This window comes from Nyctibius grandis, chromosome 27, assembly GCF_013368605.1.
Source record: "Nyctibius grandis isolate bNycGra1 chromosome 27, bNycGra1.pri, whole genome shotgun sequence".
In the NCBI taxonomy this organism is placed as follows: domain Eukaryota; kingdom Metazoa; phylum Chordata; class Aves; order Nyctibiiformes; family Nyctibiidae; genus Nyctibius; species Nyctibius grandis.
In genome coordinates, this window is record NC_090684.1 from 1,682,706 (window position 1) to 1,710,493 (window position 27,788).

Sequence of the window (27,788 nt, forward strand, 5' to 3'; positions counted from 1 at the left end):
TTACTGCTAAATAATTTAACATTTTTATTTGTAATATTACAAGTCGTCGCTAGTCTTTACATCCCAAAAAAAAGTGTAAAAATAAGGCCATTTTTTTTACAGTTACTTCACTTCGGTATTAAGTGCATTTCAGTATATTTTAAAACATTGAAGATGCAATACATAATCAAGCTACCTAGTGATCAACACACTCAATTCCCAGCATATTATCACAGTGTTTACAATGAACAAACTAGGTATCAGCCAGGCAATGAACAGCAGGTCACTCTGTGTAGCCAAAACCCCTTTTTAATAACCAGAGACTATTATGGACTCTGACAATACAATACAACTGCTAGGATTGTCCCAAAAAGCCCTATAAAGCCCTAAACGGTTCTATGTTATTCAAACAATCTGCTCATGACAGTGGGGAGCAGCGCCAATCCACCACAGACAAGCAAGAATAGTTTAAACGCTGCCTCAGCCATTTGAAGTGAGGCAATTTGGTTTTTCTGGGAAAATTGGTTCTTATCAGCTTGACTAAAACACTTCATGAAGCAAGCAGCTCCCTAAAGAGAGACCACACCTACCGCCACTGCCAGCATACCCATTTCTTCCCTCCCACAACTAAGCTGGTTTGGTCTGCCTTTAACATGAAAAGAGGAGTCAGACAGGAAAAGGCTTCTGTTTCCCAACAGATATCTGACACTAAATCTGGCATTACAGAGCTAGATTTAGCATCGTAGTCTGTATAGAGAGATTTGAAATGCTAGATGTGGAATAGATGATTTCAAGTAAAAAAAGCAAGGAAGCTAGATCCATACAGAGCCCTTTCTATCCTCAAAAGCGACAAATGTATCTCCAAAATGGACAGCAAGGCTCAATAACAATCAAGCGTCCTAAGGAGCTTATACTGTGCTCCTCATAGATGGCCACCACTGTTTTCTCAGCAGTTCCACTGATTAGGTACCTTCTGTCAAGAGGCCAACGAATTCAAAGAGGGGATACCTTTGCTATAGAAACCTCCAGTTTTCCATTCCAACAAATCCACTGGAGTCTTTCTGGGACTATATCAAAGAGCCAGAAATATATATGGCTTTTTTCCTTCTAAAAGGCAATGGAAAAGCTACAAAACTCTGATTTAAAGGCACAATTTAATTCATTAGATATACAGAAACCAACTTTGGCAAACAAAGAGGTAGTGTATATAAGATCTAAACTGTGATAGCTGCAAAAAGACATAGCCTTAAACGGCACCAATCTCTTAAGGAAATTAATAATGAAACATTTCAGAATACAAGAGACAACATAATAATTTATACTGCCTCAACCACAAAAATGAACAAGAAGCACATTCAGATTTTAGCGAGCAGAACTAATACTGGATAGTCTTCTGTAAGAAAAGAGGTAGCACTGAAGGCAGCAGGCAGCAGCAGCTGGTACTACGACAGTGATACGTCCAGTGCTCCCGCCGACACAGACACTGTTGCATGCTACACGTATGGGCCTTTAAGACCACTTCACATACACAGAAAAGACATAAGTAGCCCGTAAGAAAAAGCATATATATATATATATATATTATTTTTACCCTATTAATGATCTCCTACTACAGTTAATCAGTAGTATAAGACATAGTACATGATATTCATCTACAGAAACTCAATGCAAGTGCAACTGTTTTCCATTTCTGACAGATATATCCAACTGCAAATTCCCTCCCACCCCCAAAAAAGGTCATTCATGCTTTACAGATCTTATATTCGGCAGTATATGGAGTGCTGTCACGTTTCCTACAAATAAAAAAACAAGTCAAATCAGAGATTTTACATTTAAATAGTTTTTACATTTATTCTGAAAGCACATCCTTAGTTTTATCATTAAATCAACAGGTAAAGTCATGAAACTAAATCATTATTTGCCCCCTTCTTACTAAGCAACTGCTAGACTGAGGAGATTTTTGCTTCTTTTCATCCACTACACTGCTAAGAACAACCCACAGAGTAGAAGAAATGATCCATTTGGATCAAATGCTCAAGTGATGAATGGACCATGCATGAGTATTATCAGACACTGAAAACGGAGCAGTTACAGGATTCCTAACTAATTTGGAGACTACATGAGGAGCATCCTTTATAATTTATTTTAAATACAGTATGTTGTTCAGTACGTATTTTATAACCAGAAGCTGAATATCAGTCTGTGAGAATTTTGATTTTGTGGTCCGCTAACAGCAAATTTACAACACTTAAACATATGAGGATTAAAATTCATAATTACATCCACGTATATGTGTTTTCAAGTTCTTGAATAATTCCTGTTTTGCTTTACAGAGAAAAACCCATACCAACCCTCTGCACTATTACTCTAGGTCTCTACGGAGTTCTAGATAGAGTAAGAAAAACTCGGGGGTCAGGACTGTGTCCTCATACTGACCATTAACTTCTCTTATCATTGTCACGTGCAAAAAGTAAGATTGGACATTAGAACTCGATTCCTTTTTTCGTCTCTCCAAAAACACGCCCAACTAACCCAGAAAATTAATCCTATCTCAATTAGAAACATCTTATTTCAGAGGTAAAGATGATATTTCTTAATCCATACATTATTTTGGAAGAAACTCCAAGCTTAATTTTCACATATGTCACCTCAAACTTATCAAAAATACTGAAAAGTCACTCGTTCTTTAAAAAAAAAAATCTATTATGCATTTGACTATGCATTTGAAAAGACCTTTGCATTAGGTTAGAATAAGAGACATAACACAAATGAAGATACTAGGTTTCAAAAGCATTTGTGGTGCAGTCTAACTGGTAAGGTACTAATGAAAATGCTGACAAGGAACAGTCAAAATTAGTGTCTGTGTAATGCAGCAAAGGTGGTTTCCAGCTCCAACAGTCCCCTAACTATCGGGAATTATACTATCAGCTAACAAAAGTACCACACCACTGGAATCCATTTCACATTACTGAAACAGGTGCAAACACTCTACTAAGTATGTTTGTAGTTTCTATATTACAGAAAAATGTGTTACTTATTCTTTAAAGACAACTCAAAACTCAGATTTGTGATACGAAATCACTGGAAGCTATCAATTGCAACACTGAACGATAATTCTTTATTTAATACATCCTATTCTCCCAAAATGAATGAATGGTCTTTCCTACAGGAAACTGAGGTTCACAGCTAGCTACATTCCACACTTCTCCTGAAATTCCAACTAAACCATAAAAGAAAAAAAAAAGACACTTTAGCTTCATTGCAAAAGTCCAAATTAAGTGGAAAGCGTATACCTTTTTAAGATTCAATTAATTCATTTGTGCGGTTTCTTCCATCTCAGCTGGTACATTAGTTTTTAAAATACATGTTTCCTTGCAACTCTCATCAACTGTATACGAGCTGAACAGCAGAAGGGGAAAAAGGTCTAATTGAATGTCCTATAAAACTGGCAGATTAAACACACAAAAAAGAGGGCAAGAAAGGATTTTTGCTGTAACATGAAGACTACAGCCCAGCGAGTATGAGGTACTGGAAGCACAACAGTTCACAAAGGCTCAGCTGCATCAGGAACCCAGAAAACTAAATAGGGAGATGCAGGCCTTAATAAAAAGGAGATCAGATCTGGGTTTTCAGACAAGAAAGAGGTTTAATAGATGCTCACAGCGAGGAAGCTTAAGGAAAGCATTGGGCGCCATAAGACTTTTCATGTTGTAAAATTTTCAGGAATACAACATTCTTTAATTTTTGATGACGTTGCTTTAGATCCCTCCTCCTTTCTACACCCTGAGAAGCCTCTCCAGAGATGAAGGCAGGAACTGCTGCCCTAACACTATTAACTCCCACGTACTCTTATGTGGACCATCCAGACTGCAGATTATCCAAGTCATGGATGAAAAGCAATCACTTAAAAGCACTGAATTACTCAGCAGCACACAGGTACACAGCCACTCTGCTCACAGGGCCACATGATGCTGCACTGCCTATGTAGAAGATACTAAGGCTAAAACCCCACTTGATAGAAGCTAGCTCCAGGGTTCTCCCAAGTCGTACTGTGTGTACTCCATTACAAATAGGAGCCATAGGAGTATTTCCTCTGGTTTGCTTTATTTATAGCATCCCTTCCTTTACCTCACATACCCCAGATAAATTCCAGCAGATTTTGTTAAAAGGTTAAGTCAGTTTTGCTGACATGCGTATCACAACTTCTATGTGTGCCACCTAACTTGCTCTGAATTTTCAGTATTTTGCATGTTACAAACTATTTCTCCAACAAAACAGGCTTTTTTCAAGAAGGTAAGACATCACTGCAAGAAGCAATGCACAAAGAGGCATTTAAATCTCCTGCCACCCCTCCGTGAAGAGGCATACACAACAATCAGTTGTTCTGAAGATGAAGTTCAAGAGGCCCTGTATGTCTCATTAAAACCAGAACAACACTACTACTGATGCATCTAATACCGTACAGTTGATTTTGCAAGCCTTTAACATAGGGACACCAATCACTGCTGCTGCAGGAGAAAAATACTGAAGGGAATCCACACATTAAACATTCTAGTAGCAAAGCTGACTATTTGCTTTTTCAAATAGCACCGGAGCACTGGTTTAGGTCAAACTTTTTTCACGTTTTCCTTGTAACTAAGGCCATATTATTTTATTCAAGGTGCTTCTGGTTACAGTGGTTCTCCAGTTACCTTGCACTACCATTGGTACATCTTATGTAGAAGAGAGGAAGCTCCTTAAGTTCACCTCCAAGGCTTCCAGGTCACGTAAACCACTATGGCTCTCAAAGCCGGTGAGACCTAGTGATGCCAGAGGGTATCCAAGCAATAAAACAACACATGCCCACACAAGCCAATACTACCACTGGTTTTAAGAGGTAAACCAACATGTTCTAGAGCAGATGCGAACAGTACTTTCCTCAGCAAATGTACCTGTGCCAAATATAAGCTTAAGAACAAGGTTTTTCCTTCCCTGAAATTAGCGCAAGTGTTAATTAGCAGCTTTTCTGAATAGCAGACACAACAACAAAGTCAAATACATTGTTAGGCACTTTAGCTTCCCATCAGCTACTGTGATAAGCTCACATATAATCATCAGGCATTTGAAAAAAGAAAGGGCAGATAAAGCTCAAGAAACTTACATACACGTTAGCACTGCTTTTGCTCAGGCATTTAGAAATTTGCAATATTAATAATAATATTAATAATAATAATAATAATAATAAAGTAGGCTTACTCACCCATTTTGTGAAAAGAATTTCTTATAGACCCAGAAGGCTGCCAGGAACACCACAACTGCCACAATCACTTCAGGAAGAATTAAAAAAAGCCTTAGAGTGATGAAGATCATCCCTATCTCACAAAAAAGTCTCAAAAATTTTTAGCAGAAATAGCACTGTCTTCATCCACAGTCCCATACAACCCCTCCCCCTCAAAAAAAAACCCTTAAAATTTGCATAGCTTATTTCACAAATATCTGATGCCTCACACACATGAAAGAACCACGCATTTTACATGAAATTAATCTATAATTGCTAAGTAATCTTAACTTTTCCTGAACTATGGAGCTTTAGGAGTAGACAAGCATTTTTAAAATAACCAAACTCCAAATTCATGTTATATTACTGCAGTCACGGGTGATAACCAGAATATCAATTCCACATAAGAAATGCAATCCACATCGTATCTTGTGCAGGTTCTCTAAGATACTTACCACAGATGATGGCTGTAATATATGCACCTAAAAACAGAGTGAATCAGTATCACAAGAGGAACATGTGCTTATTATTATTATAAAAATATTCACAGTTATTTTAAATAGATCAAGCACATCTGTCAACACAATCCTTGCAATAGGCCAATTTATATCATAAGTTATTTAACTTAAAATACTTTTATATTTATACTTAAAATATTTTTAAATGGATTTTACCAAAACCTATTTTATTATGTCAAAATAAAGAAGGAAGTTTGCATTCAATCATTTCTCCTGAATACAAAAGAATGTCCCTAAGATATAAAGTTTCTGTTCCATATATTTTCATTCTAGTGTAAATTCTCACAGTTCATACTTACTTAACTGGCAAGTTGGCACTCCAGGATTCCATTGATTTTCTCCAATATACTGAATACGAGCTTCCCCATGTAGCGTGTAGCCTGCATAGCATTCAATCGTAATAAAATCCCCGACAGAATATGAAGGTTTTTGTCCATCGATTACTCTACCATAATTTATTTTTGGAGTGAAACCAGAACTTATAGGTCCACCTGGAAAGAAAGGAGCGGGGGAAGAAAAGGAAATGAAAGTCCAAGAAGAGAGCTGGCACATGAAGTAGATTCAACAAGGTGCCATCAAAAAGTCCCTACATTTGTGTAAATATCAGCAGCTCAGTCAATCCTTAATGTATTTGATATGCAGAGGCTTCCTAGAGGCTGATGATGGACATGCTTCAAACACATTAACAGAAATGCACGTCTTGGCTTCATTAGGACAAACAGTTGCATCAAAGTAGTGACAATCTCTGTTTACATTATAACAAGTGATCACATGGCGCAAAGTGAGGCGAGAATAAAGTCTGCCATCATCAAAGGAAGAATCTTCAAGAAACACTCCCAGAACAGACCCTTTCCACTGGCTTTTGAACTTTACCAATTTCTACAAATAAAACTAGGTCTGAACAAGGACTCCAACTCTGCCCAAAATGTTCCTCAGTTGCTGAAACTCCACCCCATGACACCCACAACCCCACTAACGTAACTTGTTGGTGCCCTCCTGACAGAACTCTCTGACTTTCAGGGTCTGCACATTACTACATCAGACGTTTGGAACTTGTCACTGTGCCCTTGATTCCACCAATGATGAGTTTTACTCACATGTACAGGTTGGTAAAGAACTCCACATATTCTGTCCTTGACAAGTTATTGCCATCTCTCCAGTGCCATCAGGAAAAGTACAGTAAGCGTTGCACTTTATCTGAACAGACTCTCCTCCTTCATATACAGATTTTGCTGGAATCACTACTCCATGTGTGATCTTTGGGGCACCACATACACCTTTAGTAACTAATATATGAATTTAAAAGTAAGTTTAGTGATAATAAACTTTAAATATTTCATAATTCATTAACTCACTCCACATTCTCTTTGGAGTTAAGAGTCACTCAAACACCTAAAATGGTTGCCCATAGATGAGGCTCCATGCCAACTTCCTTAGCTTCTGATTTCCAACTATAGTGTTATGATTTTAAATTTTAGCTAAGACAGACTTACAACACTCTCAACATACAAAAAAAGCTGGATTCTTATTTAAAAGCTTACTTTTTTCACAAGTTGGTTTTGGAGGAGACCACATGCTATTTTCTCCACAGGTAATTACATCCGGTCCGACCATGAAATAGCCTGGATCACACTCAAACATGACTGAGTCCCTATACCTATAGGAAGGTCCAAACCCAGTTTTTTTTTTTCCATTTTCAACTTTCGGGTTATCGCATTTGATCACTGAAACAGGTGAAAGAAAAACAGCTCTAAAACATTTGTTAACAGTATCTTCGCAACAGACACAACATCCTTTTACTACTTTTAAGTTTCCTTATCTAATTCCTCAAGCTGTTTTGGAGGGGTTTTGTAAAAATGTTATTCTCTTGAAGGTGGAGAAGGTCCTTGTTTTAAGCTATTGAGTTGTAAAGGTACACAGTCAAGTAAGAAGTTGTAATAACTGATACAATAATCACATTCCACTTCCAAAAGACATACGCCTGTACAGTGGCAGAATTTCAGAAAACAAGGTGATACTGATCAGGGTTCAAATGACAACACGCAAGCATCTGGTACTTCTCCCCACAACTGCAAAGCAAGACTTTGTGCTTGCCGGGCCTTGCATTTATTTCTGCACTTGCACAGTAGCTGTGTTTAGTAAAAGAGTTCTTCCTTACCTTTTTACTATTCATAATCTAGTTTCCACATTCTTGCTCTTTACACAATTTTTCTTCAGCTACCCAGGCTTTAGGGTCTCTCAGTTCCTTCACTTTGTCCTTGTCACTTCTCCCAACAGCATGCTCATACATACATTTGTAAAGTTTTAACTTATATTTTAGGCATATTCTGTGTCATAAGCAATCAATATCCATAACGCAGTTGATCTGATCTCCACTGGAACTATATCAAATTTAGTACCAGAGGATCTGTTCTTTCTTTTAAGTCCATTCCCGCCCCCCCCACTTCCAAAAAAGGGACAGCTATTAAAATTTTGGAGTCACATAGGCTATAATAAAGAAGTATATTAAAAATTCCAACAACCTCTACATTGTGGAGGTGGTTCACTCCAAACTCCATTTGAGTGTTCATCATACGTGCAGAAAATAGTGGCCGGGCCAATGAGCGAGAAGGGGTCTGCACCTCTTGGCACATCATCACACGTGTAGGTCACTGGTGTCTGATACACATAGGTAGCTGCTTCAGTGTAGCGCCCATTGGCTATGCTCGGAGGAGGTTCACAAGGAATTCCTAGAAATAAATCACACAAATTAGTCAAGAGAATTTTGCCGTTACCTTGTTCATCTCAGAAATAGCAAGTCTTGATTTTCAAGTAATTTCGTTTAAAATCTGACATATAGCTAGTTCTAAGAGAAGCTACAGTTATAACCGAGAGTTACCAGTGGTCATTTATTACAGGGAGTCTCAATTTCAAAAGGAGGTTGACTTTAACTAATATGAGCTCATTACCACAATAACTGATATTTGTCAGTGCTCATTCCCCAGGCACATTCCCAGTAGTTCCAAAACACTAAAAATAAGTCCATTTTATCATCTTTTCTTATACTGGAAAGTCTATGGTACAGCTGTTTTTAAATGAACTACCATCGTGTCAATAGAAACTTAAACACAGCAGCAATTTACTTACTTTCACAGAAAGGAAGATCTCTATTCCAGTCAACACCTTTATCCTTAATTACACAGGAAATTTCATCAGTTCCACGTAATCTGAATCTAGACAGGCAATAATTTTTAAAGAGGTGAAATTTAAGAAACTTCTCATTTCTCCAACAAGCAGCTAGAAACTTTGTTTATATAATTCTGTTCTGTGATTATGGGGACATGACATACCAAGTTTTTGTTGTAATGAGAACGGTATCTTAATTTTTTTTATTTTGCTAACAGTCTCAACTTCGAAAACAACAGAGAAGCAGATGAAACATCAATAAAGGAACTGATGGAAGTCTCACCATTTTAAGATGTGCACCCTCTAATACTAATGCCCTAAATTAACAGCTTATTTCTTTAGTATTAGTAAAAAGGAAAGCGAGGAAAAAACTTGCAGGAGGTTACTGCTTTTGACTTAATTTGCTATACACAGGCAGGTGAGCCATTATTCAATATAATAATGAAGGGTAGTGAATGTATATATTTATTCCCCCTGCCACAGGAGCATTAAAAGAAATCATTAGAGGTAACACTCTAGCTTTCACTCTGCAGAATCTCACTAAAAAGCTTAAGCCTTGGTTCATGCAAACAGCAAGTAAAACCAGAGAATTAAATCAAATTTAGTTGTAATTTCATTTGCTCCAGGTAGAATTCAGGAGACATTTCAAGTCAGAACTGGAATGGAACTTGCATAACAAAATCTGGGTTTGGCTCAAATCTGGTCTAAACAGAAAAAAGTGAAAAAGGATTCATTCACTTCACCAAAATACTTACCCTGCTTCACAAGAAAAAGTAGCTTTTGAACCAAATGTAAGATCTGTCACATTAATAAAACCATGTTCTAAATCTCCTGGATGGCTACATTTTCTCTCTAGGGTGAAGGGGAAAGAAAGAAAAAAAATATCTACATCTTTGTAGTTACATGCAAAGACTGGGTCTTTGGCATATATTGCTCTTATAGTCATTTGCATTTTTCAAGCTTTGTTTAAAATATTACAGAATACCAATTCTCACTTGCAAAACAACTAAAATTGTTAAATGTCAAAGGGAAAAAGCAAAAGAGCTCATGCACACATTACCTGTACAGAACTGCTCTATGGGTGACCACTGTAAATCTTCACCACATGTACGAGCTGATGATTTTCCAGGGACTCCTATATACCCCGGCCGGCAGATGTATGACACTGTGGTTCCAACAGGAAAACTCTTCATTGCGATGAAACTCTCCTTGAGCTCTGCATATTGCAGCCTCTCCGGAGGCATACACATGTCTGTCAGGTTATGAAATATACATAACCTTGTCAGCAAGAAGAGATACAAGTTAAGGCATAATGGCTTATAAGCCAGGCTAATTCAGCAGGTTTTAAGCACTCATTGGTAAATCAAAGAGGTGACATTCTTAAGAGCCAGAGCTATCTTTATACATTATGTTTCAATTTTTAATTTATATTTTAATTGCATCTAATGTCCTATCTACAGTAGTACAGGTTACTTATTCATTTGCTTTCACAAGTTCTTCTTTAGCATTCTACCCAGACAATGCATTTCCTTCTAGTTCGTATTTTTTGCCTGTTTGCCTTGTTCTTGTAGTTAAACACATGACTTAATTCACTGAACACCCATGTGCAGTAAGATGCCTATTTAGCTCGCTGCAGGAAAAACCAACCAACCGCACTCACATAATCTCCTTTCCTAAGACAAAAGGCCAGGCAGACCATAAAGGGGAGTTTAAAACCAGCTACACAACCCAACAGAGACCTGCAGACCCAGGGACGTTCGGCGGTGCGGTTAATGCTGAAGATGTAAAACTCCTCTGTGCTGGAGGAGCCCGAAAAATGCACCCAAGTCCTTACAACCAGGATACAAGTGTCAGATCCGCCCAGCCTCCGCAAGCCTTACACACCACGGAGGCATTCACCTCTCTGACGGTATCTATTAGAGATTATTTCCTTTCCAATCTATTTATTGATTAGAGATTTACCAAACCATAAAATAAATTTAAACCCAATCTCAGGGTCAGGACCAGCATCCATCAGCACCAAAGCCAGCACGCCTGGTTTACAGCACAAGCTCGCTCTCCCCTTTTCGCCCCAAACCCCACCGAAACTCGCCGTTTCCGCCACCGCCTAAAGCCATTTCCTTCCCCCCCACCCCGAGCGGCCGAGCAGGCCCCGGGAGGCCCCCCCTCAGCCCCGCAGCACCCCCGGGGCCAGCGAACGGGAGGACGAGCTCTCTCCCTCGCCCCGGGAGGCCGCGGGGGGCTCGGCGTGCCCCCCCCCAGCCTCTCAGCCCGCCCTGCGGCCGTTCCCCCGCCATGGCGGGCCGGGGGGAGCGAGCGCCCGTTCCTCACCCTGAGCCCGCGTTCCACCGAGCCACGACAGCACCAGCACCAGCCGCAGCAGGCCCGGGCCGCGGGCAGGCGGGCGGCGCGGCGGCCCCATGGCGGCGGCAGCCCCGGCGGGAGCGGCCCCTCCGCGCCCCTCGCTCCGGCGGAGACGCAGCGCCGGGCTGGGGCGCATGCGCGCTGCGCCGCCCGCCTCTTCCCGCACGACGGGGCCGCCCCGCCCCCGGGGAGCGCAGGGCAGCGGCCGGCGCGGCCCGTTACGTGCCGGCGGCGCGGCCACCGCCTCTCCCCGCAACGGCTCGGAGCTGGGGTTTGCCTCTCCCCGGCCTGCGGAGACCGGGTGTGGGGAGGCGCCCCGGCCTGGGGAGAGGCCGCGGCCTGGGGAGAGCGGGCCCTTTCCTGGGCAGGGTCCCCAGGAGCCGCGCACGCCTCCGGGGAAGAGGAAAGGCTTCAAAGCGCGTTCAGCTGCGCAGCTGCTGCGGTTTGAACGCAGACAAAGGCTCATTAAAAATAAAGGCCGGTGTGTGCCAGCCCAGGATGGACACCCCTGTGCAGGGCTGCTTCTCCTTCGGAAGGCAAACCGCGTGTGTTGCTGAGCTCAGCAGTATTAAAAAAAAAATAGACTTACAACTCTAGCTGGACACAAAAGGAGAGACAAAACCTAAAGCAATTATTGTCCCACATTCAGCTTTTATTAGGTGAAGCATTTGTAGAGGAACAAGGCAAATACACTCTCCTGAAGAAAATACAGAGCAGTGTCAGACACTGGAGACGTGAATACAAGTGCTATTTAGACAATCTTTGGTTTAACAAATTGTGACTTCCACACGTGCAGGAATGCTTCTGTGGGTCTTGCTTATCCCAGGGTTTGCAAATAGAGGAAGGAAACGTTCTTCGAAGGTCAGACAGCAGCAGCATACAGAAGTCCCTCTGAGGCAGCGTCTGTACTGTGTGCAGCTTGAACTTTGTTAGATCCTCCCAGTAATTTAATTACTGGGAGCAGAAGGAGCATTAACGTTGATTCTATGATAAAGTGTCTTTTTCTGTCACAGAATTTCAGTCTCAACGTGAGCAATGCTGCCATGCAACCTGCAGCTCCTCTCCGTATGGAGGACGAGTCCGATGCCTGGTTAGTGGCAGCGCAGATGCCCAGCCTAGGAAAGAGATGACATCCTGGTGTTGAAGTTAGACTTTTCCTGTTTTCACACTGATGTCTAGTGTGAAACATTGTGTGAAACTACGTTACATCATATTTGATGTCTAGTGTGAAACTATGTTACATCATAACTCGGGAGGGAGGAGAGAATTTCTGGGAAATGCATTTTTTCAAAGGGGGAATTATCTAAAACCAGCCTTTACAAAAAAAAAAAATAAAAGAGCTAATGTTTACAGGTGCCTTCTTGTAGTCAAAGCTGTTTTTGTTCAGAGTGCTGCTAACAGTGAAAATTCATTGTTATCTGCAGTAGATTCATCATAGAAAGTAGATTCACCTGTAAGTAAAAATGGCATTGAAGTTAAGTGTCCTTTTCTGATGCTACTGCTGTTAAGGTAGTTTTTTAGAGAGCAAGCTCTCCCATAATCCTTACAAAACAAAAGCAACTTTATGTCCGAAGCAAGGCATAGTCTGGAAGTCTGACCCGTGAACACCATCTATTCAGATCATGGGAAAGGAAACACACACATCGAGGGTGGAATCAGAAAGAAAAATAGGATGTTTAAAAAAACCCAGTACGTTTAAAACAGTCTCTTATTCAGCAAAGAAAGCATCTTACCAGAAGATTGAAGGGAAAGAGTTTTCAAATTACTATATTGGAACAACTCAAGTTTGCAGGTATAACTGGTATTTTATGTTGAGGAACATAAATCCATACCTTCTATGGAAGACATGAACATTTCTGTTCAGTGATCTGGTTGAGAGTGGTTTGGTAACTGTAGTTTTCATATGTATTATAATAGCTAAGTGAAAAAGAAGAGAACAGTGAACTGTATTGGTTTGTAAAAGAATACTCAGGTTGGTTCCCTCTAAGTGTATAAAGTGTATAAAACTTGGGACTTGGCAACACAAGGCATGAACAAAGGACACAAACATCCAGAAGACCGCCTTACCCTTCCTTCTGCTTAGAAATAATTTTCCAGACAATGCCTGCCCCCAGGAGAAGCAGGACTCCTGCAGCTGCGACTCCTGAGAGAGAAGAGCACGTATTATTCTCACTGTATGTTTTAAAGCATATCAGCACAAAAGACATAACGAGGCATATCTTCAAAGTAAGCAGAGGGAAATGGTGCCACTGAGGCCACTGCATAAAGCTCAAGATCTGGCCACAAAAATGTTTCTAAGCTGCTTACCTAGGCCTACTGAACCAAGCTTGCGTGATGCTGAAGGGAAGAGAAAAAGAAAAATCAGCAAACTGTTCTAACAAAATACAGTGTTTCTCAACTGTAATTAATCACTTTATCAATAAAGCTTTTACTGCTAAGGCCTACATACAGGATTTCTTAAAAAATACACCATTATATACTTGTTTTTTAAACACAGAAAGACATTTGCATGTTTAAAATGCATTTGTGTGTTTCTGTTTGATCTTTGCTTCATTTACATTTCACTCACTGAGTTTACAGGCTGGTACAGGAGGGTCCCAGCTGAAGTCCTCTTGGCACTGAATCTGACTGATGCCTTCCAACGTGTAACCATCATCACATTCAAGAGTTATGTTAGTCCCAGAGCGATAAGTATTTTCTTTTATGGCTTTCTTAACACCTTGAACTTCTGGGAATACACATCTGATCTCTGAAATTAGAAGTAACAAAAAAAGAGAAGGAACATAAAATACAAGAAATACAACTGTGGGTTATTTAAGATGTTATTCTTGAATTCTTTCTGAATGTAACCAGGAATTAATTCTTATTCCACAGGGCAATTCCTTTTGTTGTGGCTGCAGAAGAGGGTGAATGTTTGTACAGATCAGCTACTCCACACTGATACTGCACGTGGAAAGTCACATGTAGTAGGGGTACCTTGGGAGAAGCCTGCCAGAGAAAGAGATTTTTCTGATACTGGGCTACTGAAACATTCGGAGAAGAAAGGTGTAGTAGCAGGGAGGAATTCTGTGGGAGCTTTAGAGCCAACTGCCTATAACCCACTTCCAGTCTGTAGAAGTCCCTTGCCCTTAAAAGATGTCACCAGCCATATTATTTATCAATAATTAATTAATTAGTCCAGCCATCTAAGCTATTTATAACCACTGAGTTCAATGAAGTGAGTTAGTTGCTTCAATTTAAGTGTCTAATCACCTTTGGCAGTCCAAGCCCAAGAATTCTGGAGAAGGTTCCCAGGGGAGACCAAAGGGGTGACACAACATGTAACTTTTAACCTTTGTTTCACGTCTTTTTTTTATATTTATTTTTACTTTCACACATAATAGATAATGAGGGCACTTCAAAACCACCAGAATGTGGAGTGGCAGGGAGAATTTTTCTGAGAGACTGCTTCCTTTAAAGATCCTCTGCCTTATTTACGTAAGCATTTGGTACGTTATTTCCTCTCATTGTTATCCAAGCGCGTTTCAACTCTTGAGTCACTGAGGTGGGTGCAACTCCACCAAGGAAGTATCCTGTGTGGGTAATGAATTTATTCCCATGAATGTCCAGTTTTCCATGCAGGAACACCCACACTAGGAATCTTGTGACATTCATGAAATTGCCTTTAGTCAAGTTTGACCTTCACAGTGAGCTACACAGAAGTGCCAAGTCACAGATACACAGGCATTTTCCGAGAAGGGAATAGTCAGGCTCACATGTAATCTACAGACTGTCTATCAGAGACAAATTCTCTGATATAATAATTTCTTTTTTTTCCTGTTAGTGATAACTGGGGAGTGAGAGACACAAAAAGGGAAGGAAAGAGAAGGGAAAATATTTCTACACTTCTAATAAAAGTAAAAAAGGTTTTAATGGAGGAAAGTTACTATACAACTAATTCATAGCAACAAGAGCAGGGGTAGAAAACATGCAGGAATTTAAATTGCCTTCCAGAATTCATGGTTCTGCCGCCACGAATTCCAAACAACAGGAGCAAACCAAGCACTAACACACCTTTGCACCGAGGAGGAGGCTGGCTCCAGGTTCCTGACAGCGTGCAGTTGATGAAAGCATTCCCAACAAGTGAATAACCAGGATTGCAGCTGTAGGATACAGATGATCCATAGGAAAAAGTGTCAGAGATGTTGCCTTTGAGCTTCCCATTGGTGATGTTTGGAGGATGGAGACAGTTCACAACTGGAAAGTCAGGGAGAGACAAACAGTGTTGACATGAGGATCCTGATATAAAGCACATGGCATCACACACAATTCTTTGGACACAAAGGAACATTGTCCAGCATCACCTTTCCTGGCATATCAGATGAGTGATTAGTTCGTATCTGTAATGGGAATTCCACACTTCTAAGACCATCTTATCACAACATCCATACAGGTTTCTGGCAGCTGGCAAAGATGGCCTAAGCTCATTTTTAAGGTGTTCATACTGAGAAACTGAGGCACCAGATACTGCAGCAATAAGAATGGGAAAAATTAGGATAGATGGATCTTCAGTTCTGAACACTAAACTCTGGATTCCTGTCGCCTCCTAAACATGTTACACCACACTACCAAGAGTGGTGAGGTCAAAAAGGATAGCCATCCAAGGACACATAACACATGCTTTCTTCTTTCAGACAGGGAGTGGAGGATCTCATGTGCCCCCCAGGCTCGCACTGGGACTTGTGGGGGGTCTTGTGGGACATTAACAGTGTTGCATTCATTGTAGTGGTGTCTCCAGGCCCTTAGCGGGACTCCAATCCCATTGCTTTCCCATTCTGAACTCTTGGGCTCACACAGCCAGCTGTGGACAGCGAGGGTGTAAAGAACCCTTTAGACTGTGAAACTTATGTGGGATAGAGACCACAGAGACCTCACTCTTGGCCACAGAGACCTCATTCTTTCTTTAGTGGTGGAGTTTGTTGAAGCAGCAGCTTGTTTCAGCAAGTCCTTAGGCAAATATCACTACATGATTATTGCGTTTAGAAAGTTGAGACGATTCAGTGAAAAAGAGCATGAACACACCTTCACACCGAGGAAGGGGACGGCTCCAGGCTCCATATGTTGTACAACGAACAGATTTATTGCCAACGAGGGAGAAGCCGTGTTTGCAGCGGTAGTGCACGAGTGCGCCTACATCAAAAGTGTCTGAGAAACGACTGCGGTGTTCCCCGTGAGCAATGCTGGGAGGAGGCAGACACTTCACTACTGAAAGAGGAGAGGGAGAGGCTGAGGTGGTGATGTTCAATTGTAAAAAAGGTGATAAGAAGAGAGTAAAAAAGTGCAATTACCCCTCTTCCCTGCAAAAAGCAGGACAGGTTGGAGGAGGAATTAGTGTTTAGTAAATCTTGCCTCTTCTTGTAATAGACCTACCTGGCTTCACTGTGGTATCAGGGCGATGATAGTGTTCTGCCACTCCATCTAGATGCAGCATTAAGAGTTTAAAATACACATTTGGTTGAGCAAATACAATGCACAAATTTACCTTCATTTTCCATCATCTTGCCTCTACATTTCACTCCTCTCTGATAGTCAGTGTCCTGCCATGAAGCTACCAAATTTCTCACTTTCAGGAAGTGAAGAGAATGTGGATTATGGATTGCAACAAGCAGGGTGAGAAAAGTGCAAATCGTGCTTATACTTACAGCATTACCCAAAACCTGGCTCATCTGTGTGAGAAGAGAGGCATAAATAAAAGGAACAATTTCTGGTTTCTCCTTAAAGTCGTTGGAGCAAACAGGAAAAATAAAGCCAACTTTGGCTTCAGTGAGTGGGTAGAGCAGTCAGGGAGGAATCTGCAATGATTGTACTGACACTTACCCTGCTCACAGACTGGTACGGGGGGATCCCATGTGTTATCAGCTTGGCACTGGGCTGTGTGGTGGCCTCGCAAGGTGAAACCTTTATGGCACTTAAAGCGAACAGTATCTTTGTATGTGTAGTGATATTTAAGTGCAGTTATTCTCCCATTCCGGATCTGTGGGGCTGGACATACCACCTCTGAAAAATAAATTCATTATCTCAAAGAGGGAGCCATGTGTATGCTGTAATTGAGGCATGTATAAAGTCCATCCTTAACGTGCCACTGCTCAGAGGAGTTTCACAGGTAGCACTTGGAGACTCACAGAAGAATAATTTCAAGAATTGAGGGCTTGTTGGTTACGTCAGGTACCCTAGGTTTACCATATTGTTGGATATATAAACATAGATTTTTGCCTATAAACAGAATAAAGCAAATACATTCCAAGTAAATATATTAAATGGGGTAGAAATTCATAAGCACGGTTCGTCGTTCTCATGACTGCTTTACATACTTGTGCCTTCCAAAGCAATTCCATCTGAAGGGAAGACTGATTGCAATGATCAACCCCTGCAAAAGAGCCTTGTGGTCTGGATAACAGCACAGTATTTGGAAGATCCCAGTTCAATTTTACTCAATATCCCACTGTTCTACTGCAAGACACAGTAGGGACAAATCCCTGCAGGCATCTCACACCTCCTCATTCTACATAACTCTGAAAGATCTAAAGCTAGCATCTGGAAGATTTGTAGAAGAAACCAACCAAGCAAGCAAAACAAAGCAATCCTAGAGGAGTATTATGCTTAAAAAGTCTTATTCCTCACAGTTCTACTTATTTTAAGGAAATGACACTTTTTAATTTTAAGGACTTAATTTGGCAATCCTGGGCCAGATCTAGTCATGACCTACTTACTCTGGCAAACGGGAAGAACGCCACTCCATGCGACATGTGCTCCAAAAATCTCACATCGCCTATGAGACTGTCCAACCAGTCGGTGCCTGGAGTTACACACAAAGAAATATTGGTTGATACCAAGTCATTCAGCTTGGATTTTGCCTCCCACTCTGACACTATCCCCGAGGTTTCCTTCTGCAGCCTCCTGATTCTGGCTGGTCACCGAGGTGTTTCTCTTGGTTTGGCACATGGGAATGAAGGATATCAAGCTCCTTCTTCCCAGATCCAAGAGGAACAGCAACGATCCCAAATGACTCTGGGTTAGACTAGTCAGGTGCTAAATCAGGACTCAGCCCCAAGTGGTTTCCAAACCGCTGGAGCCTCCTTGCAGCACGTTCTTGGTTGCCCTCTCAGCTCTCGCTTGGCGGCCATCGGAGAAGACAGACTGAAACTGAAGTTTGTGAAGTAATATTGTGAGCACAGGCAGGGAAAAATGAGAGACACTTCTCCCTTTCCTGAGCAGGCAAGCGTGGCATAACTGGAACCAAAATACCAGTTCTGGCTCCCTGTGGGAGAACAGCCTGCGCAGAGGAGGGGGCTCGGAGTCTTCGCTCTAAGTTGCCCAAGACTGAGCTCAGAAAACAGTCAGCAGCGTGGGACTCACCCTTCTTCACACGAGTGGCTCACGGTTGACCCCAAAAGGAGATCTGTTAGAACAACAACTCTGCCGTTCTTTGGTGCTTCTGGGTATTTACACTGCTTCCCTGGGAAAGAACAAGGCTGAGTTTAAACTCCTCTCTCGCAGTTTTGTAATGTGCTATGAGAAGGTATTTCAAGGATCTGTCCACATTCAGACATCAATAAAGATGTGATTTTGAAAAGGCCAATAGCTGCCCAAACTATGTGACTAGTAAAGCCATGTATGAATCATTTTTTTAAAGAATTGCTATAAGAAACCCACGAATGTAGCTTAGACAGTTTTCAAGAACCAACACCAAACTGATGGAGCTATTCACTTTGACAGAACGCTAGCGCTTCAGACCACGTGTGGTTTTTGAGGCATGTCAGAGTTGGGGGTAGTCCAGGGTGTCTCCTGTAGCCTGGCTGGCAGCTGTATCGCACCGTGTCCCCAACGGGAAACGCCGTCAGATTTTTGTATTCCTCAGTTAGCTCGGCAAAGGTTAAGTTTGGAGGTACACCACAGCCACCTGTCAGGAAAGAAAACACAGGAAGAAATAAGGATATCAACAACACAAAGTTGTTTTAAAATGTATGTTGAGTGTGCATAGATAAAAGTTTACAAGCAAAACTGAAAACAAAGGGGAAGGAATAAAGGATTCAAAATTTTTGAAAGAGTAAGGGAAAGGACAAGTCCTACAGATTTTTAATGGCAGAAATTCCCAGACCATCCATAAGTCCCATCTCGGAACCCCAATGTACCTGCACACAGAGGAAGAGGGAGGCTCCAGTTTCCCGAGTTGGTGCAGTAAATGGATGCGTTTCCCAGGAGGCTGTAGCCAGGGTCACAGCTGTAATTTACGACCATCCCAATAGCGAAAACTTCCAAGTCCTGGCTGTTGTGATTTCCTTTGTCAATATTTGGAGGTGGAGGACATTGGCGCACTGAAGAGAGGACAAAACAAAATGAAAAAAGGACGTGGGCAGGGTAACATGCGGGACAGATTCTCAGCCAGGCACGGGTGCACGGGGAGCCGCGGCAGCAGCCGGCCCCACCTGCGCAGCGTGGGTACGGGAGGCTCCAGTTCCCCGAGGCCGTGCACGAGACAGAGGGGTCTCCGAGGAGGGAGAAGCCGGGCTGGCAGCTGTAGCTCACGGACATGCCGCTGGTGAAGTTTGCCCCGAGCTCCGCGCTGTGCGTGGCGTGGGCGATGACGGGAGGCGGAGGACAAGGCAGCACTAACAGGGCAGGAGCAGAGAACGGCGGTTTAGTGATTTTGCCCAATGGAGGAGCACACGTAACACGGCAAAAGACATGTTCACACCTGAAGCGACGTGGGTGAGGCAGAGAGCATGACCTCCGGGGCCCCTCCAGCACAAGGGTGGCCATAAGCATCCCCTCTGTAAACCCCCGTGTGCCTGCACTCACCTGGCTCGCAGGTGGGGACGGCAGGAGCCCAGCGGCCATCGGGCTGGCACTCAGCCTCACGGCTGCCCCACAGCACGTAGCCTGGGTGGCACTGGAAGGTGACGTTGGCCCCGGGGTGGTACACAGCTCTCTGTCCTCCAGCCACTTCTCCGTCCTGGATGTTGGGGCTTGTGCAGGCGATGGCTGGAAGTGAAAAGCAGGAGAGCGTGGGCTGGGGAAGCGGCTGCCAGAGCTGGGTGTTCCCCCTTGTGTTTTTGCGAGGTCAGAATTCAGGGAAGGCCGTGCGACCACCACGGTCTCCCTTTTCACTAGGGGTAACAGCATCTCCAGCTCACCGTCACACCGGGGGTAAGGGATGCTCCATGCTCCAGATGTCAAACAAGAAACTGTTGTTTTCCCAGTGAGGACATACCCCGGGTCACAGTAGTACTTCACCGTTACTCCAGGGATGAACACTTTCACATCCTTGCTCTCATGCTGGCCATTTTTGATGTTTGGAGGGGAAGGACACTGTAGCACTACAGGGAGGGGAAGAAGTCATAACTGGTGAAGAGCTGGTACCACAAACACCCGCTGTAGGGTAGGGCAGCCTTTTAACCAAAATCAGGTACCACCCGCCGCCTCATTTACACTTACTCTTTTCACAGATGGGGACAGGAGGGTCCCACGTGCCCCCAAACTGGCACTGAGACTCTTGAGAGCCCTTCAAGGCATAACCAAAATCGCACTCGAAGACAACGGTGTCCGCAAGTCTGTACATGGTCTCCAGCCCAGTCGTTCTTCCGTTCTCGATCTCTGGTCTTTCGCAGCCGGTGGCTGGAAGTGAAGAGCACGAGGCACTGCTGGGGACGTGAAGCCCATCCTGGGTGTGGAGGGACACTGACCAGGGGCATCACCTGCTGCTGAACCTTGCCATCACTGTCACAGGCGTATCAATGTTATTGACTCTTATTCTTACACAAAGTACCATTATTCAACTGCTCCTGAGAGTCTGTCCTTACTGGGGGACAGAAAGGAAAATCCACAGAGGCAGACCGAGCTCCTCCTGCCTGTGGGACCTTTGGTCTCTGCCTCTCACTGGAGATTTGGTCTGCAGCGATCAGACCGAGAACCAAGGAGGAAAGGGCCCGGGGAAAGACAAAAGAAGCCAAGACAAACACACCTTCACATCGGGGCCGGGGCCGGCTCCACGTCCCGCCGGCGGTACAGGTGATGGAGGCGTTCCCGATGAGGGAGTAGCCGTGGCTGCAGGTGTACTGCACAGCCGAGCCCGGGAGGTGCGTGTCCGAGGGCTGGCCGCTGTGCTGCCCGTTGGCGATGCTTGGAGGGGCGGGACACTTCACCTCTGCGAAGGAGAAGGAAAGGCAGATAAGAAATATGGTCAGGGCAAGAAAGAAATTTTTAAAAAATCCAACCTTCAAAAACCAAAGGAGGAAAACAATTAATTCCATTAACACTTTTGAATAAATATCTGTCACATTAGCTGTCTTCCTGTCAGTGGGTGCAGCCCCCACAACAGCCATGGTCATCCCTTCTGCCACTCACAACCAAACCCCGCCGGCAGGGACGGCCGCGGCGCGCGCAGAGCCCTACCTCCGCACCGCGGCGGCGGCCCGCTCCACACGCCGTGCTCCCCGTCCGCCGCGGTGCAGGAGATGGAGGGCTCTCCGGCCAGCGGGTGCCCGGGCTCGCAGGTGTAGGTGACCACGTCCGCGTAGGAGAAGGTGTCCATCAGGTGCCCGCTGTGTCTGCCGTGGGGGATGTCCGGAGGCGGATCGCAGACGATACCTGCGGGCGTGTATGAGGCGGCTTTTAGTGTCGGTGCTGCAGCAGCACCCGGGGTCTGCAGGACACACTGGCTTCCCAGGAAGGGAATCGATGGGGATGAACTTGTCTCAGCGGTGGTGCTCTCAGGATACAATGACCCAAATTATCCACAGACAAACCTTGTATGGAAAAAATCACATGTGGGAAGGAAAACCTGTGCGTCACTTCCTTGCTGCCCATGTCTGCGGGCAGTGGGGCAATTCTTACCTCCCTTCCCATAACCATTGGTGACACATGCAGAGAGAGGCTGGCCACTCCATCCCTACACAAGACCAGTGAGAAATACTTACCCCAGTAACAGGGAGTTTAAAATATTAATGGTTTTCTGAGTTCGGACCAGGATAAATAAAAGATCTTTGGAAACATTTTCAGAAGGAACCAAAACAAAACGAAAAGAAACACAAAAGATTTTACACATACAGTGACTTGAGAAATCTTTTGCAATTAAATCTTTGTCTTAAAAGATGTGCCACTTTCTCTTGCAAGCCATTTCCAAGGACCTTTTGTTGTGGCCTACTTACGCTGGCAGACAGGAGCATCTCCACTCCACGAGACACGTGTGCCAGAGACCTCGCATGTTCTCTGAGAGCCTCCAACCAATTTGTACCTGGAGTCACACAGAAGGATTTATTAATTTACATTAAGGGACTTGAGATTTCTTTACAACCCATGTAAGTGGCAACCAAGACTTATGACTTGGGAACTAGTTTCCTTCGTGTAGAGCTGATAATCCACTTCATTCTCACTTGGCAGCTGAATTCAGCTAGTTGCAAGACTCACCCTTGGTGACAAGTGTAATTAACTTTGGACTCGAAGAGGAGGTCCGTCAGGACAAGAGCTCTGCCGTTCTCCGGATCGCCGGGGTTAGCACATTGTTTCCCTAGAAGGGAACACCAGCCACCGTTAGCCCTCACGTCCCAGCCGGGGCTGCTAACGCAGAGAGCAGGCCAAGTAAAGAAACCCCTAAAGCCAGAAAAATGTGACAATCCAGCCAAGCCTGACACTAGAGGGTTTTCAACACTTGCAGGACGTACTTTTACAGAAGTCCAGCGCCACAGACCATGTCTGATTCCTGAGGCATGTGACGGCCGGCGGCATCCCTGGGCGCTGGGCGTACCCAGGCCGGCACACGTATTCCACCGTCCTCCCCACGGGAAAGAGGGTCTGGTTGCTGTACGGCTCCTTCAGCTCAGCAAACGCCAGCCTGGTAGGTGCATTGCAGCCAGCTGCCATGAAAGAAAAGCCAGCCCAGTTGTTAAAGGAGTCAAGAAAAAGCAGATTTGGGGGAGCAGGGGGAAGGGTAACATTCAGAGCACTGCTTGAGCACTTGCCCTGCTCGCAGGCTGGCACGGGTGGCTCCCAGGTGTTATTTAGTTGGCATTGCACCTCTCTGTGGCCACGTAGAACATAGCCCGGCTCACACTCAAAGGCAATGGTGTCCTTGTGTGTGTAGGCAGTCCTAGGAGACACTATTCTCCCATTCTGGACCTGTGGCACAGGACATCTTGCCTCTGGAAAAGAAGCGCAGGTCCTCAAAACAGGCACTTACGCAGGGTGCAGAGCTGTGCAGCTGCAAAGCCACCGAAGAGCTGCAACCCCTTTTAAGACACAAGTCTGAAAATAGTTTTCCCATAGATGATGTTCTGCCTGCATCCAGTGAAGTCAGACACCGAGGGAGAGAGCCAAGCCTAAAGGTGAGGCTGGGGATGCTGGAGGCAGTGGGGTGGTCCTCCAGCCTCCTCCCCGCTGTAAACACAGCCCGGGCAAATCCTGCCGTGTAGGCACTCGGGCAAGATGTGCAATTTTCTGGAGGTTTCCCAGTCTTCCCGAACACGAAGCAGTAGGGCCAGGATTGCACCCGAGTATTTGCATGTGCGCAGCCAACCCTACCTCCGCAGCTGGGGGGGGGGCCCGCTCCACACGCCGTTTTTCCCGTCCCGGGTGGTGCAGAAGATGGAGGGCTCCCCGTGGAGCGGGTACCCAGGGCTGCAGCTGTACGTCACGGAGGTGCCGAAGTGGAATTCATCCAGCAGCCTGCCCGTGTGCTTCCCGTTGGGGATGTCCGGGGGTGGCTCACACGGGATACCTGCAGAGGTGAGGACAAGGCTTCGAAATTCAACAGCAGCACCAAAGTGCTTGAAACCCCTCAGTGTGTGTGGGCATAAACGCTTGTCCTAGAGGTGGAGTAGCTGCAATGAAGTGACCTTCTAGGTGAGGCCTTGTAGGCAACTGGAGCCCATCTCCCTGGCTTTGATTGGAAAGATTTGGCAGTCTCTGCTGGAAAATACGTACCAGATCCATGCAAACCCCCCAAAGCCGTAAGCTACTTACGCTGACAAGTGGGAATGTCGCCGCTCCATGCAACACGTCCACCAGAAATCACACATCGTCTGCTGGATTGTCCAATTAACCTGTGCCTGGCGTTAAAAGGATTGAACATTCATTCCAAGCTGTTTCGGTGGGAGTTTCTACCTCCTTCTAACCACCTCGGGCGGTGTGATCAGCCCTGCCGACAGCAAAGCTGTGGCCCTGGGGGAGAGGTTCCCTTCCTCGCTCTGCCTGACCAATTTCACCATATATACATAAGATAGGGAACACCTTATGTGTTATATAGGTACAGATTTCTATACAGTGGCTTCTGTATAGAATCGATTTATTGGGAGTGAATGAAATGGAGGAAAAAAGGGAGACTTACCAAATCCATCTCTCCTTGCTGTTTTAAGCAGTAGCCAAACCCAGGACTTACCCTTCCTCGCAGCTGTAGAGCACTGTTGACCCAAACAGGAGATCTGTTAGGAAAATAATTTTCCCATTCACAGGTTCACCAGGATGACCACATTGTTTCCCTGGGGGAGAAAAAACCCTTCATTTTAGGCTTTGTCTACCTCTACCATGGTACAACAGATGCAACTATTACTCCAGTAGTCTGCCCCCATTTCCAGTTACCCCCAAAATGGGTTTCGAATAGCATGAAGTTACATGGCTTTACTAGTCACATACTATTTGAACACCAGAATAAGGCTGAGGTTTTTGCAGCATGGACAGAGCCTAGCACCTATTCCTTCTTGAGCAACGGACACCAAATCAAGGAGCTATTCACTTTTACAGAACTCTAGTGCTTCTGACCACACTCCGCTCTCAAGGCAGGTAATAGTAGGTGACAGTCCTGGCTGTTTAGCATATCCAGGTCGGCAAGTGTATCGCACAGTCTTCCCAACAGAAAAATCAATCTCATTTTTATGTTCCTCATTTAGCTCAGCAAAGCGTAACCTTGTAGGAACACCACAACCACCTATTGAGAAAGAAAACAGACATGAGAAGCTGGCAGGACAGGCACGCTGGGTGCAAGCACAGAAAGCTGTTTGCTTTGCCTTGCAAAGTTGTTTATTTTGACTAATGTAGCCATTATTAAACAAACACAACATATTTTCCCAAAGGACTCCAGAGGATCAGGTTCTTATTCCCAGGATATAATTAAATCTTCCACTCACAGGGTTTAATCGCATTTTTTTAATGGGGTTAGGGGACACACAATAGTTGTGTACCCCAAGGCAGCTATGTCACGATTTACCTGGAAGTTCAGGGCTGTTTGAGAGCTCCTGGTAATGGTGCAGCCTGTCGCAGACGGGAACAGGAGGGTGCCAGCTGCCGTCCTCCTGGCAGAAGATGGTAGCGCTGCCTTGCAGGCTGTAACCATCGCGACACCGAAACGTCACCGTTTGCCCGGGTGCAGAGATAAGTCCTTGACCATCAACTTGCCTTCCATTCTCTACATCTGGATTTATGCAGACAGTCACTGGAAACGATGATGTGCCAAAGTGATGCGCAGAAGGAGTCGGAACAAAACGAAACAAAAAGCCCACAGGCTGTTAATATTGAAACAACAAAATCTGCATAACATCTGCATAAACCTCCCCAGCCCCACCTTCACAACAGAAGGGCTTGAAATTAATTTATACCATGCAACACTTTACATGGGATTAACCTTCTCTGAGGACCTGGTTGCAATGGCCAGGGTCTCCCCTGTGCTCAGAGCCACCCCACGAGCTTCTCCCCCGAGGGGACAGAGCACGGACGCACCTTCACAGCGAGGGCCGGGCCGGCTCCAGTTCCCTGATGCTCTGCAAAACACAGCGGCGTTTCCAACCAGGTAGTAGCCGGGATCACAGGTGTATGTTACAGACATCCCCATGGTAAAAAATGCTTTGCCCTGGCCGTTGTGATTTCCGTCGCGGACCCTCGGGGGCATGGGGCACGGTCGGACTGCAAGAGGGAGACAGAAAGTCTAACTCAGCAAGGGAAGGGTCACGAGGGGAAGGGGGTCCTGATGCTGCGTCGATGGGTTAAAGCCCAGGGCAGGAACATGCCGTTGGTGTCTGCAAGGAGCACCCACCACCCGCTGGGCAGGGCTCCCTCGGGGAGCCGCGGGCGCCCGCACTCACCCCTCTCGCAGCTCAGCACCGGCGGATCCCAGGTCCCCCCCGGCTGGCACCGGCTCTCGTAGGTGTCCTCTGCGGCGTAACCGGTGTCACAGTCAAAGTGAAGAGTCTCTCCAGCTTTGTAGGTGCTCTGCAGCCCACGGACCTTCCCGTTCTGCACCTCGGGTATCTCACAGCCGATTGCTGCAGGGAACATGGACAGCATCCTTTACACTTCAAGGCACGGGCCAGATCCTGCACACTCAGCCCCCTCCCTTCTCATCACTGCCATAAGCCTGAACTGTTCCTACAACCAGGACATCCAACATCCTTTCTGCCAGCCCCACACCTCGCAGTGAAGCATCCACCCACCTTCACAGCGGGGCAGGGACCTGCTCCACACCCCGGCCTCCGTGCAGGTGATGGACACGTTCCCGACCAGCTCGTAGCCATCCTTGCAGCTGTAGTACACGGTCACTCCCCGGGAAAACTTGTCCAAGGACTGTCCACTGTGCAGCCCGTTGGCGATGTTTGGTGGCCGAGAACACATCACCTCTGGAGAAGGAGGGGAAAAGCCCATGAGAGCATCTAGGAGAGGTGATGCCTGAGAGACAGCTCAACTCAAACCTCCTGCACAGCAGACATGGGGAAAGGTGCAGGGGGTGGGCAGAGGGCTTGCACCCCAGGTACTGCTGGGTCTGTCCTCACAGCCAGCGTTTGCAGGCTCTGTCTCTCCTCCAACTTTTCTGGACAAAAAAGGTTGAATTGATTCATAAAAATCCAGTTGGTCTTGCCCCGAAGGCTGTGTCGCACCCCATGCCCGTGCCTGGTCCCCAGCACCGTCACCAGCCAGCTCTCTGTGGCCGTGCTGCAGCCGGAGCACCAGGAGGAGGGTGCTGGCTCTGGACCCCCCTTTGCACTGGGTCTCACATTAAGTGATGTGCCAGTTCCTGGACATACACTGCAGGGTCACCAGCACCAGCCCCAGCCCCAGCGCGAGAGGTACGGCACATGCAGCCACAGTTACAGAAATACCCCCAGATTCACGGGTGCAAGCTCATGCTTTGCATATTATAAACTGGTGTACTTCATTAAAGCAGAATTTAATCCCTCGCTGAAGGGCTCAGTGACAACAGCCAGGGTCTCCCCTGTGCTCAGAGCCACCCCACGAGCTTCTCCCCCGAGGGACAGAGCTCGGACGCACCTTCACAGCGAGGGCCGGGCCGGCTCCAGTTCCCTGATGCTCTGCAAAACACAGCGGCGTTTCCAACCAGGTAGTAGCCGGGATCACAGGTGTATGTTACAGACATCCCCATGGTAAAAGGTGTTTTGCCCTGGCCGTTGTGATTTCCATTGCGGACCCTCGGGGGCATGGGGCACGGTCGGACTGCAAGAGGGAGACAAAGTCTAACTTAGCAAGAG

At 45.2% G+C, this 27,788-nt stretch overlaps 2 protein-coding genes across 3 annotated transcripts in view; both read right to left on the reverse strand.

Annotated features, from left to right (window-relative positions):
- LOC137674026 (membrane cofactor protein-like) lies at window positions 1–11,353 on the reverse strand. 2 transcript variants are annotated; one of them, XM_068419119.1, is made up of 12 exons: window positions 11,251–11,353; window positions 9,980–10,171; window positions 9,675–9,771; window positions 8,881–8,966; window positions 8,277–8,483; window positions 7,296–7,478; window positions 6,852–7,040; window positions 6,054–6,245; window positions 5,692–5,718; window positions 5,219–5,285; window positions 3,273–3,378; window positions 1–1,772 (listed from the first exon to the last, which is right to left on the reverse strand). In XM_068419119.1, exons 1-11 carry the CDS (start codon window positions 11,339–11,341, stop codon window positions 3,288–3,290), a joined length of 1,422 nt encoding a protein of 473 aa, XP_068275220.1. In that variant the 5' UTR covers window positions 11,342–11,353; the 3' UTR covers window positions 1–1,772; window positions 3,273–3,287. The 2 variants fall into 2 exon arrangements, with proteins under 2 accessions (XP_068275220.1, XP_068275221.1); XM_068419120.1 differs by lacking the exon at window positions 3,273–3,378.
- Window positions 11,354–13,118: 1,765 nt separating this feature from the next.
- Window positions 13,119–27,788, reverse strand: part of LOC137674272 (uncharacterized) — a 53,705-nt gene continuing 39,035 nt past the window's right edge. Inside the window, 30 exon segments of the mRNA XM_068419516.1 lie at window positions 13,119–13,200; window positions 13,351–13,426; window positions 13,591–13,620; window positions 13,853–14,032; window positions 15,337–15,519; window positions 16,070–16,123; window positions 16,345–16,527; window positions 17,140–17,319; window positions 18,033–18,118; window positions 18,679–18,778; window positions 19,031–19,222; window positions 19,455–19,637; window positions 19,749–19,931; window positions 20,122–20,304; window positions 20,457–20,639; window positions 20,758–20,937; window positions 21,284–21,466; window positions 22,470–22,555; window positions 22,729–22,828; window positions 22,983–23,174; window positions 23,280–23,459; window positions 23,834–24,034; window positions 24,280–24,365; window positions 24,695–24,794; window positions 25,049–25,240; window positions 25,520–25,744; window positions 26,029–26,211; window positions 26,391–26,570; window positions 26,739–26,921; window positions 27,571–27,753. Of these exon segments, the coding sequence (XP_068275617.1) occupies window positions 13,119–13,200; window positions 13,351–13,426; window positions 13,591–13,620; window positions 13,853–14,032; window positions 15,337–15,519; window positions 16,070–16,123; window positions 16,345–16,527; window positions 17,140–17,319; window positions 18,033–18,118; window positions 18,679–18,778; window positions 19,031–19,222; window positions 19,455–19,637; window positions 19,749–19,931; window positions 20,122–20,304; window positions 20,457–20,639; window positions 20,758–20,937; window positions 21,284–21,466; window positions 22,470–22,555; window positions 22,729–22,828; window positions 22,983–23,174; window positions 23,280–23,459; window positions 23,834–24,034; window positions 24,280–24,365; window positions 24,695–24,794; window positions 25,049–25,240; window positions 25,520–25,744; window positions 26,029–26,211; window positions 26,391–26,570; window positions 26,739–26,921; window positions 27,571–27,753 (4,532 nt within the window).